This window comes from Rhinolophus sinicus, linkage group LG01 (genome assembly GCF_036562045.2).
Source record: "Rhinolophus sinicus isolate RSC01 linkage group LG01, ASM3656204v1, whole genome shotgun sequence".
Taxonomy (NCBI): Eukaryota; Metazoa; Chordata; class Mammalia; order Chiroptera; family Rhinolophidae; genus Rhinolophus; species Rhinolophus sinicus.
In genome coordinates, this window is record NC_133751.1 from 55,398,182 (window position 1) to 55,411,017 (window position 12,836).

At 39.1% G+C, this 12,836-nt stretch overlaps 1 protein-coding gene and 1 pseudogene across 2 annotated transcripts in view; both read right to left on the minus strand.

Moving 5' to 3' along the window:
• The window catches only part of ATP13A4 (ATPase 13A4), a 116,116-nt gene that overhangs the window by 40,755 nt on the left and 62,525 nt on the right, over nucleotides 1-12,836 (minus strand). Inside the window, exons 10-15 of one of the 2 annotated variants that reach the window (XM_019723162.2) lie at nucleotides 12,201-12,371; nucleotides 11,195-11,352; nucleotides 8,336-8,524; nucleotides 5,818-5,879; nucleotides 2,008-2,158; nucleotides 335-421 (exon numbers count right to left, since the gene is read on the minus strand). In XM_019723162.2, coding sequence (XP_019578721.2) covers nucleotides 335-421; nucleotides 2,008-2,158; nucleotides 5,818-5,879; nucleotides 8,336-8,524; nucleotides 11,195-11,352; nucleotides 12,201-12,371 — 818 coding nt within the window. The remainder of the gene's footprint in view (nucleotides 1-334; nucleotides 422-2,007; nucleotides 2,159-5,817; nucleotides 5,880-8,335; nucleotides 8,525-11,194; nucleotides 11,353-12,200; nucleotides 12,372-12,836) is intronic. The other variant, XM_019723170.2, reaches the window with a different exon arrangement.
• Nucleotides 9,228-10,697, minus strand: LOC109442911 (centrosomal protein 15; annotated as a pseudogene).

Below are 12,836 nucleotides of genomic sequence, written 5' to 3' on the forward strand. Positions count from 1 at the left end.
ACCAGGGTGACTGATTCTCAACCACCACACACAGGTGTGGGGCCCATTCCGTGACTCTGCCCCTTCTACTAGTCTTGATGTAGGTTCCTCTTTATATTTTTAGTTATAAAACTTCTTTTCAGCTAGACTTTGGATGGTTCTTCAGGATGATTCTTCTATAATTTAGTTGCAATTTTAATGTGTGCACAGAAGGAAGCAGGCACAGCATTTATCTACTACATTGTTTTAAGTCTCCTATGTTGAAAATCCATCTGTGACCTTTCAAAATTGTGGGCCTGATGGTATTTTCCCCTTGAGTTTTGGTGTTGTGGGGTACATAGCAATGAAGGCTTACCTGGCTGGCTGTTTTGCAGGGCTTAATTACCATGGCATGTGCTGGCACTCCCTTGATGTTGAAATCTTCCCCAGATATAGTCATTTCCTATTTGACAAATGGGATACTTCATTATAGAGATTTATATCCTGTTCATCCACTGAGACTAGGCTCAAACCCTTCCCTGGAAAACACCCTCAGACCACGTCAATGTATGCTCGGTGTCTCCTCCCTTAGATGGAAGTGAACTAGTCTTATTTTACCACAGAAAAAAATAATGCATTGAAAATACTGTAGAACTTGAAGGGCAGATACTTCTGAATTATTCATTCAATTTATCCTGCTTTCTCTGTTGGAATGTGCTGTATAAAGGGCTCGGTCTCCATTTCTGAAGATCTTAATTTGAAAATAGTGAGCATGAATAACCAGACTTATTGTGTGTGAGGAAGAACCTTGCTGTCTTTCTTTCCCTGGAGTTCACTGCCGTTCCTGCTCTTCCCTCTCTGTCTAATTGGAATCGATGGTCCTCAGGGTATGGCACAGCAGGGACTGTGGATGTACATGGTTGATGTTCAGTAAACACACAGTAATTGCTATAATAATGACACTAAGTTATAGTCAAAAAACGTTTTACCCAAAGATGTCAAAATGCTTTGTAATCATCTTATTGAGTGGCTGAAAAAAAAATCTCAGAGAGGAAATTGCAATCCCTACTTAAAGATACAGAAACAGTAACCCAGAAGGGATGGAGGATTGGCAAAACCATATCAGACTGCTTTAGGACAATGCCCTACTAAAGTTGAAAGGGACCCTAAAGATTGTCTCCTTCAGTGGGGCCCAGAGCTTCACTAGGCTGCAAGGGGTGCTGGTGGGCTGTGGCTAAGTAGGCGGGGATGTGTGTTCCCTAAGCTTTATCTTTACTCCCCATCTTCTATCTCAACCAGAGTAACTCCAACTATTCTTTTTTTATAAGGTGCTTCTGAATAAGGTTTCCTTTTAAGAAAAGATTCTAGCTTTTTTGTTTTGTTTTATGTGAACACTGGTCTACTCCTATCCCCTCATTTCAAGGTCATGAGAGCCAAGGTCCAACAAGAGAGATGACTTGACAGGGTCAAGCGGTCAGTCAGACCAGAGCTAAAACTAGAACCCAGGGAAGTCAGATTCTTCTTCCTGAATGACAGCACTTGCTCTTAAATCTACTTCAACGTCTCAACAAAAGCTCGCATATTTTCCTTTTTATTGTTTCCAGTCTTAAAAAACAAAATCAACACAAAATTGATAGGACTAAAACTCCTGGTAACAATGAGTTATCTAAGCATAGGGGACTGTGATGTTTCCTAATCATGTTCTAGAAAACTTTGAAACCAGACATTGCTCATGCTACAATCTGAAGATGTGGGTAATAGTTATTTAATAATCATTATTACATAAATACTATTGAGTCTGTAATGTGTGCCAGGCACAGTACCAGGAATATTTTAATTGCATTATTCCATTTAATCCTCACAATAACCCTACAATGGAGATATCATGTACATAGGAGGAAACCAGGCTTAGATTGGTTTGCCTCTCACTGCTATAGGTACTCCATATTGGAGACCTCACACTTTATAAATATGGAATAGCAGTGATAAAACCTGTGCTGCTCTGACATTGAAGAAGTTTCATAGATTCTCTTCAGACCAGAGACTTACCCAGGTGGTGGCTTCAAACATTTTGAGGTCCAGAGGGTCTCCCTGGATGGTCCCATTGAGAAGTATCAGAGAATGGCAGCTAGCCATGGCGGCACACAGTGGGCCCCATGGCAAAGCCCTGCCTGAGGCAAAGCTGTAGACTTCCTGGAAACTAAAGGAAAAAAAGAAAGGGGCTTCAGTCTTATTCCTCCATGTTGAAATGGAGCTTCTGGAGGTGACTATCTTATTTAAAAATATGCTTTATTACATTACATTCCCACTCTCCACCCCCCAACCCCCAAATTAACAGTGCTTCATTCAGCCACCATCCATACATGAGTTTAATGGGTATGAGAAAGGTTTTTTTTCAAGCTCTTTTTCCGTCTTTCCCTTACCCTTTCTCTGGTCCATTTTAATTCCAGAGTCATGGAAGGAACTAGAGGTATCACCCCTAATTTTAAGCACCCCCACTCCCACTCCAACTACCAGAGCACTTTATTTCCAATGCTGTGAGACAGAACAGCCTTGCTGATGCTACGGCTATTTGTGTACACATATATCTCCCTCAGTCAATCCTTCAGGGCATTGCCGTGTCTTCTGGATCTTTCTCTCTCCAACATATTTGATGTTTGGTTAAAATTAGGCAGTCAACAAATGTATGAGTGAATAAATGAATGATTTCATACTGGAAATTTGAAAGACCATAAAGGTAAAGAAATAAACTCTAAAAAATATTTTTTCAAAGGACACTGCATCTCCCTTTTCCACCCTGGCATCTAGTGTCCATATTGCAGCCATCATTACCATCGCTTCCTATAGAAAACGGCTCCATTTAAACCTACTGAGATACAATTCAAATGTCACATGCAGGGTGCTTTCACTAATTCAGGGTTGAAGTGATCAAGTTCAGCCTCTGGCCCATTAGAGGAATGTCCTCTGCAACCTTGTTGTCAGTCCCTTCTTAAATGTGTAGCACAGTAGATGGTTCACAAAGCAGCCTGTCCTAGGAAGACATCTGATGGCAGAAGTTATTTCCTGTATCAAGGCAAAATCTGCTTCTTGGAGCCAATGAAAATAGAATCTACTTGCTCTCCTTCCCCTACATGTCAACTTCTGTAGACCAGCTCTGCTGTACCCTCCCTTCCTCTGGAGTTACCCAGGAACCTCTAGCTGTGCCTTCAATCTGCAGTTCCCAAACCATTCACCTTTCTAACTACTCTTTCTTGAAAAAATTATTATGTCATAGTTTATCTTAAAATGTGATCTCCAGGGTCAGATTACTCGTATTATTTCTCATGCTATGGACACTGCATTTCTGTAAATGCTGCCTTAGTTTACTCTAGCCTTCTGTTCTTAAAAGCATCCATATCACAGTGTTAACTCGTAATTCAGCCATATTTCTTCTTAGCTTCTTCATTCAAGCATCTCTAAGAGTTCAAAACCTCTTGGCTGATTACTGACCCTGTTAATCATATTTATTATTACATATCAAAGGATCAAGTTACCTTAGTGGTTTATAACATGTTCCTGGTGTTTTAATAAACATCTAAAAGGAAGTGATCACCAGCAGTGTGATTAACACAAAATCTTAAGCTCACACTGAAAAGCAAACACAGATCAGGAAAGAAGGAATCTTATTTTTAAGATGGCACACACACTGTCATCAGTAGGTAATTCTGAATACGTAATTCTGAGTTCCTGAGGATTGGGCCAGGCTCTGGTTTGCACAACAAATAAATAGAACTCTCTGTCATCCCATCATTGTGTTTCTATTTGAATGCTTATAATCTATGAAGCACAGGTAGCCTAGGTAGTGTTCCGACGGTTCTTGAAGTGTCAGGCACATTGGGCAGGGCTTTTTTGGAAAAGATGAGAATTATAAGAGATGAGCTCACCTTGCAGAGGGAGATATTTAATAGCCTATTGGTCAGGTGCTGACTTCTTACTTAGAATGGAATCCGTTTTCTCTCATTATAAATTAAATTTGACAATTAAATTAAAAATTTCAATTTTTCATTTAGTCATTTGAAGCCAACTTTGACCTTTTTGAAGGAAGGCAGGGAGGAAGAGCAGTGGGCCTAATCAATAACTTAAATGTTATATCAATTGTTTTTATTTAAATTTAACAAGTTGCTTTTAGAAACAGAAAGCTTGGTAAATAAGCTAGATGTCAATTCAATAAGTAGAAGAGCATTCAAAAGATGGAACGAGTTTAGTTCATTTCAGATGAATAAATATTTGCTATGCATCTACGATATGTACTTGGCATGGCGCTACAGCATTAGAGACACAAATAAAAATAAGAAAAGAATGCTCTCAAGATGCTCACATATTTCAATAAATGTATACACTTTTTGTAGAACCTGAAACAGAAAAATATTAATGAACAAGGAGACCAGGTATATATGCAAAACCATTGTTGAGGGAAAATAAAAAGAACTTTAGAAAGTTGAAAATTTATAAAGGGCTGCTTTTGTAGACTAAAGTGCTTAAAGGCCCCAGGATTAATTTTTTAACCCAGGAAGTAGACTTCTTTATAAATATTTTACATTAATGTTTTAATATGAAAAATATATTAGACACCTGTAATTAAAATATTTTACGGATAAATTTGTGTCATCTGCATATGCAGAAGAACCACAATGCACCTTTTATGAAAAAAATGCTTTGTGATTAATTTGTAAGTGTGAGAGGGAAATACTTTCATTTAAAAAAAATTTCAACGATTTCCTGTTCTGATCTCACTGGAGATGGCAGTGGAGAGAATAAGCAGGCAGAGAAGTAAACTCAGGCGTGGCCACAAGAGGGCGCCACGAGAGGAATGTGCAAATCTTCAACACATGGAGCTGAAAACGGCCCAAACTGAGGAATTTGCAACAGCCAAAGGTGAAGTTCTCAGAACTACAATACCAAAGAAAATGAGTACAGTAGCGCCACTTCCACAGATGTCTCTCTGACAGAAATTCAGTGTACACAAGTGAGTACTAGCACACCTAGCACACCGAAAGTCTTCAGTTTGTACAAGGAATGTTGCTTCCCTGAAGGACAATGGGCTTGTGTTGTCCAAATTAGGTACACTGGGCCAACTACAGCAGGCCCCTGGCTAGATTACATTTTAGCAAAAGTTTGAATGCAGTGTCAAAACTTCCCCTTCACCTCCTGGGTTTCTGAGTGGCATGGAAGAGGGTCTGGGGTAGGGGAAAACATGCATGTTTTAATGCAAAATATTAGTGGAGGTATTCAAGAAGGGAAATTAAATGAAGTGACTCTGGCAATGACTGCTCATCAAAGCCAAAGCTAAAATGTCTCCGTTATTTGTTTTCATAAGAAAATGCTGAATTCTGGGAAAAGAGAAACTACAGTGCATTTAGTCCAAGACACTGTAGACAAAAAAAAAGGGGGGGGGGCTTCTATGGAGAGTAACCTCACAGGGTGATCTGAGCATAAATTCCCACCTGGGAAGGTCATGGTGGGTAGTCACACCCCAGTCCTATAACTTCTTTAGTACAAGGTTTATCTTTGCCTTAAGCAAGCCCTGTCCATTGTTTTTGTGCATCTAGGTTAACACACCTTTGAATAAGCATGACCACCCTCAAGAGAGCACATAACCGTGTTAACCATCCTGTAATCCAATCCTTACCTTACTTTCTCCCACCTCCAAGTAATCTTCCTTATGTTCCCTCCTTAATTTTAAATGCATAAAAGAAGCTGCAAAATTGCTATTCTCGGGAGCCATTCAGATCTTGCTTCCTGGTACTTGCCAGTTTTTGCTCAAATAAACTCAGAAAAATTCTCTCCAGGTTTTGACGTTTTGACGCTGACAGTACTCACCCGTTCTTATCGCAGGGCACCACTCCCCAGAGATCCAATCCATCCCTTGTTAAGGTGCCTGTCTGAACGGAAATAAACACTCAGTTCACTCTGAATATCTAGCTCCCCACTATAAAGACCAGTATGGTATGTTCTAATAGGAAAACATGTCACAAAATTTTATCGAGATCAGCATTTCAAGCAGGGATACAATAAGGTGGCTCTGGGGCCCTGGGGAAGGTTGGCTGCGCTCAGACCCGCTATATAACAAGCTGGCACTTAATCTCTTTGTACTTTAGTGTTCTCAGTGATAAGGAAGAAAACCATGTCTGCCTTACATATTTCAGAGGCTTGTTTTGAGGCTAAATGGAAGTCCTTGGTAAGCCTGTAAGAGCTATAAAATAGGAGTCCCAGTTTTTAAAGCAGAAGTTCAAAGTGTGCCATCAGAAATAAGTAATGGCAGTAGAATTTTTAACTGTTCTAAAGAAATGGTTTGCTGTTCGACGCATATTTGGTTAAAAGGTAGGTTGGTATTCTCTCAGGGCAGTATAATGATCAAGAGCTTGGACTGCGTTAGAACACCAGCTGTGTGACCTGGGCAAACTATGTCATCCCTCTAAACATCAGAGCCCTCATCTGCAACACGGTTATAATCATGTAGGGTTGTCGTGAAGGTTAAAAGAGATAATACCAAAAAAAAGTGCTTAATTTAATATCTGGCATAGAATAAGAGCTGAAAATAATGATAATTATTTATAATTATCTATTTTGTATTCGAATTCTTATCACAATGATCTGTCCTGCTGTTTGTTTGGTTTTTCCCTAAGTCCAAGGATGCTATGATCTCATAAATAAAATGTCTTTCCTTATGATGTTAGTTTGATCACAAAATAATTTTGAAATGGTGGCAAGAGCCATGTTAGCTTTCTGTTCTTGGTCTCTGATATTCCAATAATTACATAATACAGCTCTGATCCCATTAATTCTCTGCTGTCAGAAACCTTCAATGTTTAATGGGCACAGATTTTATGTTTGGAAAGATGAAAAAAGTTCTGGAGATGGATGGTGGTGATTGTTGTACAACAATGGGAATGTACTTAAAACCCCTTAAAAACAGTTTAAATGGTAAGTTTTATGTTATGTATATTTTACCACAATAAAAAAAATTAAGGAAAGAAAAGGCAACAATAAAAATTAAAGCTTCAATGGCTTCCCACCACCTAAAGAATATGTAAAAATTTCTTAGCCAGACATTCAAGGTCTACAAACGCCTTCTCCCATACGAATGCCCTATTCTGGTCAAAACTGCACTCCATTGCTCTCCTGACTCTATGCCTTTGCGCATATTTCACTGCCTACAATTCCCTTGTATTGTACATATTTTTAAATTTTCAATATATTGTGATGTTTTGACATCTTAAAAAACCTTTCTAATTGGAGAGAGACTACCTCCTCAGGGCAAGTCCACTCATGGAGGTAGCACAGGACTCGCCAAGAGCACACCTCTGATATGCAAACTAACCAGTGGGGAGTCACACCCCTCTGCCTGGCCATACAGCCCAGGAGACAATATTGCTCTGCCTTAATCATCCCAGGGCCAAGTATCAGACAACTAGGGACCACTCCTATAGCCCAAACTCATCAAAATCATTCAGATTAGCCAATCATCAGCTGCTTAGCCTGCCCTGTCTTGCCTTTCCTGTAGACACCCCAATAAAGGCCATGACCTAAGCAGTCCCCTCACTCCTGCTTTGCTTCCTGGTCAAAACCTGGCATTCCTCTGTGGCCCTGCATGGTGAGCTGTGCCTCTTCTTTCTGGGGGGACTGTGAGTAACATTAAATTTTTTTTTCAATGGTATTGACCTCTCCCTGTCATCACTCAGTCACCTTTATAAAGTAAGACTCAGGCACAAAACACCCCTTCATTTCCATCTTATCCTGTCACAGCTCCCACCTTCACCCCAGCGTATGTGTATGCAGACTGAAAGAATAGATTCAAGAGAAGGTAGTAACTGGCATACAACCAAGGATAAGTAAGCAATACACTGCAGATGGAAAAATATATAAGGGTTTGATTTGGGACTTTATTGTAACCAAGTCTCATAGTAAGGCACAGCTAAATATAGTCTTCCCTTTTTTATTCATTTATTCATTCAATAAATATTTATTGAGCACCGACTGTGCCGGGCAATATTCTTAACATTAGGGATACAGCAGTAACCATAGTAAAGGTTTAAATGTTTGTATGAGGGTTTTGACTGTAGAGGCACAGACTGCTATTTTAATTGTGTTTCATAGACTATCGGAGCTGGAAGGACCCTAAAAGATTCACCTATTCAGTACCTACTCTCCCTTCCTTAAACCCTAGAATCTGAGAGCTGAAGAGACGTATCTTTCCAATATCACACAGCGAACCAGATATAAAATGAAGTCAGGTACCCACATCCTATGTTTCCTGTTGCACAAGAGTCTAAAGCACCTATACATGGTGACAATGATGATAAAAGTAGGGATGAGAATGAGGATGAAACACACATACCTTGTCAAAGCAGACAAGGTTTAATTGTCCACATACGTTGATCCTCTGGGGGCTGATGCAAAAGATGCCTCTCTTCTTCAGCCTCCTCTGGGCATAGATGATGCCTGTGGTCAGGGCAGCCGGCAGAGCAGGAGGAACTGCAATTGTGATGACATCCAGGGCTTTCCTCACCACCTCCTCCGGAGGTTCCTGGAAGATACATTACTCTCTCACTATTACAGATAAATCAATCATGTATGGCTTGTGCATATGAGTTTTTCCTTCTTTTTGTTTACTTGTTCAGGTCAAATTCCTAGAAATACTATGAGCAGGTCAAATATGGGTCAAGGGTATGAACATGTTTGTGGCTTTCAATACATTTTGCCAAAGTGCAATGAGAAGGCTTGTAACGATTTATAAGCTACCAGCAGAGAACAGTGTACCAGTTTGCCATGTACCTTCACCAGTACTGGGTATCTGGGTTTTAAATTCCTCATTTCATAGCTATGCAATACTACATTATTGGAATAAATGTATTCTCAGACTGAAAACAAAAAAATAGTGTAAGGAAAAGTGTGCAAGAGTAGAAGCATGTTGATAGCTTAATAAAGTTTTGTTTTGTTTTTTGTTTTTTAACTTATTTAGCAATTTACTTAATAAATAGTCCACCTTTCAATATTAGTTTTTAACACTGCCATGAGTTTGATAGAAAGCAAATTCATGAGTTGGAAATAGTAGTAGGTCTTTAAGCGGTAACCTGAGACTTACCAGTAGATTCTCATATCTTTACTGCCATTGAGGATATAATAGGAAAATATGAATATATTCAATTCCTAAAATTCCTGCAATAATGTGCATATTCTTTAATATTTAGCTTTACTAAATAGGTTTTTTGAAATAGTATGTGAAGAAGTTATCGTTTGTTTCCAGTGGTATTTTCTGCTTCATTTTGATTTTTAACACCAATAGGGTATAGTGCTCTTCCTAAAAGAAACTGTTCCTATTTGGGAAAGTATTCTTTGTTTCTTTTTTTTAGTTTCAAGTGTTCAAAATGTAATGATTAGACATTTACACCCCTCACAAAGGGATAATCCCAACAAGTCTACTACCCATCTGACACTGTACATAGCTGTTACAATACCATTGACTATATTCCCTATGCTGTATTTTACACCCCATGACTGTGTGTGTATATATATATATATATATATATATATATATATATATATATATATATAGTTTACTTTCAATATTATTTTACATTAATCTCAGGTGTACAGAGCAGTGGTTAGGCATTTGTATAATCTATGAAGTGATCCCCCTGTTAAGTCTGGTACCTATCTGACACCCTACATAGTCTTCATAACATTATTGATTATATTCCCCATACTGTATTTCACATCCCTGTGACTATTTTGTGACTATGAATTTGTATTTCCTAATCCTTTCACCTTTCTTACCCTTCCCCTAACCCCCTTCCATCTAGCAAATATCAGTTTGTTCTCTGTATCTATGAGTCTATTTCTGTTTTGTTAGTTCGTTTATTCTGTTCTTTAGATTCCACATATTAGTGAGATCATATGGTATTTGTCTTTCTCAGTCTGACTTATTTCACTTAGCATAATATCCTCTAGGTCCATCCATGTTGCTGCAAATGGTAATATTTCATACTTTTTTATGACAGAACAATATTCCATTGTATAAATGTACCACAATTTATCCAACTGCCTATTGATGGGCATTTTGGTTGTTACCATATCTTGGCTGTTGCGAACAGCACTGCAGTAAACCTAGGGGTACATATATTTTTTCAAATTATTGTTTTGGATTTCTTTGGATAAATATCCAGAAGTGGAATTGCTGGGTCATGAGGCAGTTCTATTTTTAATTTTTTGAGGAACCTCCGTACTGTTTTCCATAGTGGCTGCACCAATTTGCAATCCTACCAACAGTGCACAAGGGTTCCCTTTTCTCCACATCCTCGCCAACATTTGTTGTTTGATGATAGCCAATCAGACAGGTGTAAGGTTGTATCACATTGTGGCTTTTATTTGCATTTCTCTGATGATTAGTGATGTTGAGCATCTTTGGGCATATACGAGTATTCTCCTACTGATGCTCAATAAAGAGTCTCAAGAGAAAACACCTCAGGTAGGGGAAGTGGGTGAATTCAGGTCTGTAGAGACTTTTCTGCTCCTTCTATATTCTTCAAAAGACTAAGGTTTCTTTTAAAAGCAGTCTCAGCTGCTTGAATCTGAGATGCCTTTTTCTTGTTTTGATCTCCAAATTTACTCTCTAGTTGTTGAAGTAACGTTAATCTTTGTGATACTATTACTTCATGTCTTTCAGAAAGTTGAGTTTCTTGAGCAAATAAGTAAGTCATCCTTATTTGAGCTGTCTTACAAGTTCTTCTTGGCTAAAGAGATAGAGATCTAGAGAAGTGCTCTGAAGTCTTGGAGGCTGAGGGCAAATCACCTGGTTGGTGCAAAAGTTGAAGGTGCCTCGATGGTGAACACACAATGTGATATACAGATGATGTCTTACAGAACTGTACACCTGAAACCTATGTAATATTACTAACCGTTGTCACCCCAATTCACTTTAATTGGAAAAAAAAAAGTTGAAGGTGCCTGGGAGACCCCCCTCTGACTTCTTCCACAAACTTAACAAAGTTTTATCCCACTAGGTCTAACTGTTACTATGGAACTTGGGGATGAATTGCTAATATTGGAGAGCTGGGCATATATAGGCAAGTTTCAGTGTTTGGCTTTGTTTTCCAGATTTATAAACCACACCTTAGATTGAGGTCAACATCTAGAGTATAAAATACGTAAAGATGAGTGTACGTGTGCACGGGGTAAAAGAACAAAAGCAGCTTACCCCACTGAGCACGTAGACACACAAAGTGTAGATCATCCCGATGGTGGCTATCCCTACGAGGCACAGGAGGAACCGGATGGCATCCCTGTACAGCTTGAAATTCATTGGCTTGGGATAGAGAATGGATCTCACGAGGTCCCCCTTTGCAGTGTTGAATCCTGAAAAGGCAAACACACACCCCACCGTCTCAGGGTGACAAATCCTACTGTAGTGCTCTCCTAAACCTCAACATTGCCTTGGTTTTCTCTAGAGATATTTAAAGTGTTTAGACCCAAATGCAATTAAAGGATGACTGTGAAAATACCTAAGGGCGACAATGGAAATATCTATTTCAGAGGCTATTACTCTCTGGCCTTCCTTCCCTCTAATTTCAATTTCAGTGCATCCCAGACATAGAGGAGCACTCAACTGCGGGCAGAGCACAGCTTTTCCAAATATAGGTTCCTTTTAAGGAAATGACTCATGAGCGTGCACACGCCTACACCCACACACACTTACACATACACACACGTACATACTGAAGTCACTTGAATGTAAGTTAAATGGCTCAGTAGATACTTGTGCACTCAATATCTAATACTTCTCAATGTCCAGTTTTCATTTACTAGCCCTTCCTAGAAGGAGCTTGGGATTTGGGGTTAGAGCCGGGGTTAGGTCCAGTTCTGTCAGTTACTGGCTGTGTGATTTGTTAAATTTCACTTGAATTGTGTGGACCCCAGACTACTAATGTACAAAGGAGGAACAGTAGTCATCTTTGTTCTGCTGGTGTGATATGTGCAAATAGTTTGTAAACTACAAAGCACACAAATAGTAATTATTGTCATTAATATTATTATTTTTAAAAGGCAGATGCCACAGTTCAAAACCAGATTTAAAATATGCAGATTTAATATATTTGATTTATTATCTAAAGACTGCTCCTTACCTAATAAATTTAAGACACTAGACAAACTGAACAAAAATATTTCATTAAAATAACAAAATGAAGTAATTGATGCTAACTAACCAGTCTGCAGTACCACCGCTCTCGCAGGCCCGGAGCAAGCTCCCCTGGACTGGATAACCTCTGTTCCACAGAAGAGGACGTGCCGTTTGTAATCCGCTTCACTCTGTGTTTTCCAGGGCACAGAGCTATCCATCTTGGGTAATGGAGTTTTAGTGACTGGAATACTTTCTCCTACAGAAAATAAGCATCTCATTTTATGAGGTGGGATGTCTTCACTCATTTAAATCACATATACACTCACTTATTATATGGTCAATGTTTATTTGCGCGCCTGCCCTGTGTCAGGGACAACCCTCAGTATTGTGAATACAAGGAGAAGCATAGTTCTTAATTTAAAGAGGTTCATTGTCCAGAGAAGGACACAGACATGCAAACAAATCAGGATAATGCCGTACTATACATACTCTGAGTATTGTAAAATCAAACATGGAGGCTAAAATAGGCTGAAAATAACCACGCAGGGAACAGCAAGTTGTGCCGTCTTGCTGTGGGGTGTTGGGAATAAAGGGCTGTGAGAGCTACGTAAGAGCCAAAGCATGGAGGGCCTTAAGTGCATATGTTTCAGTGTTTAAATGATTTTCTGTTGGCACTAGTGGCAGAAGGTGGATGGGGAAATGTTTAGCTGTTTCATTCAGG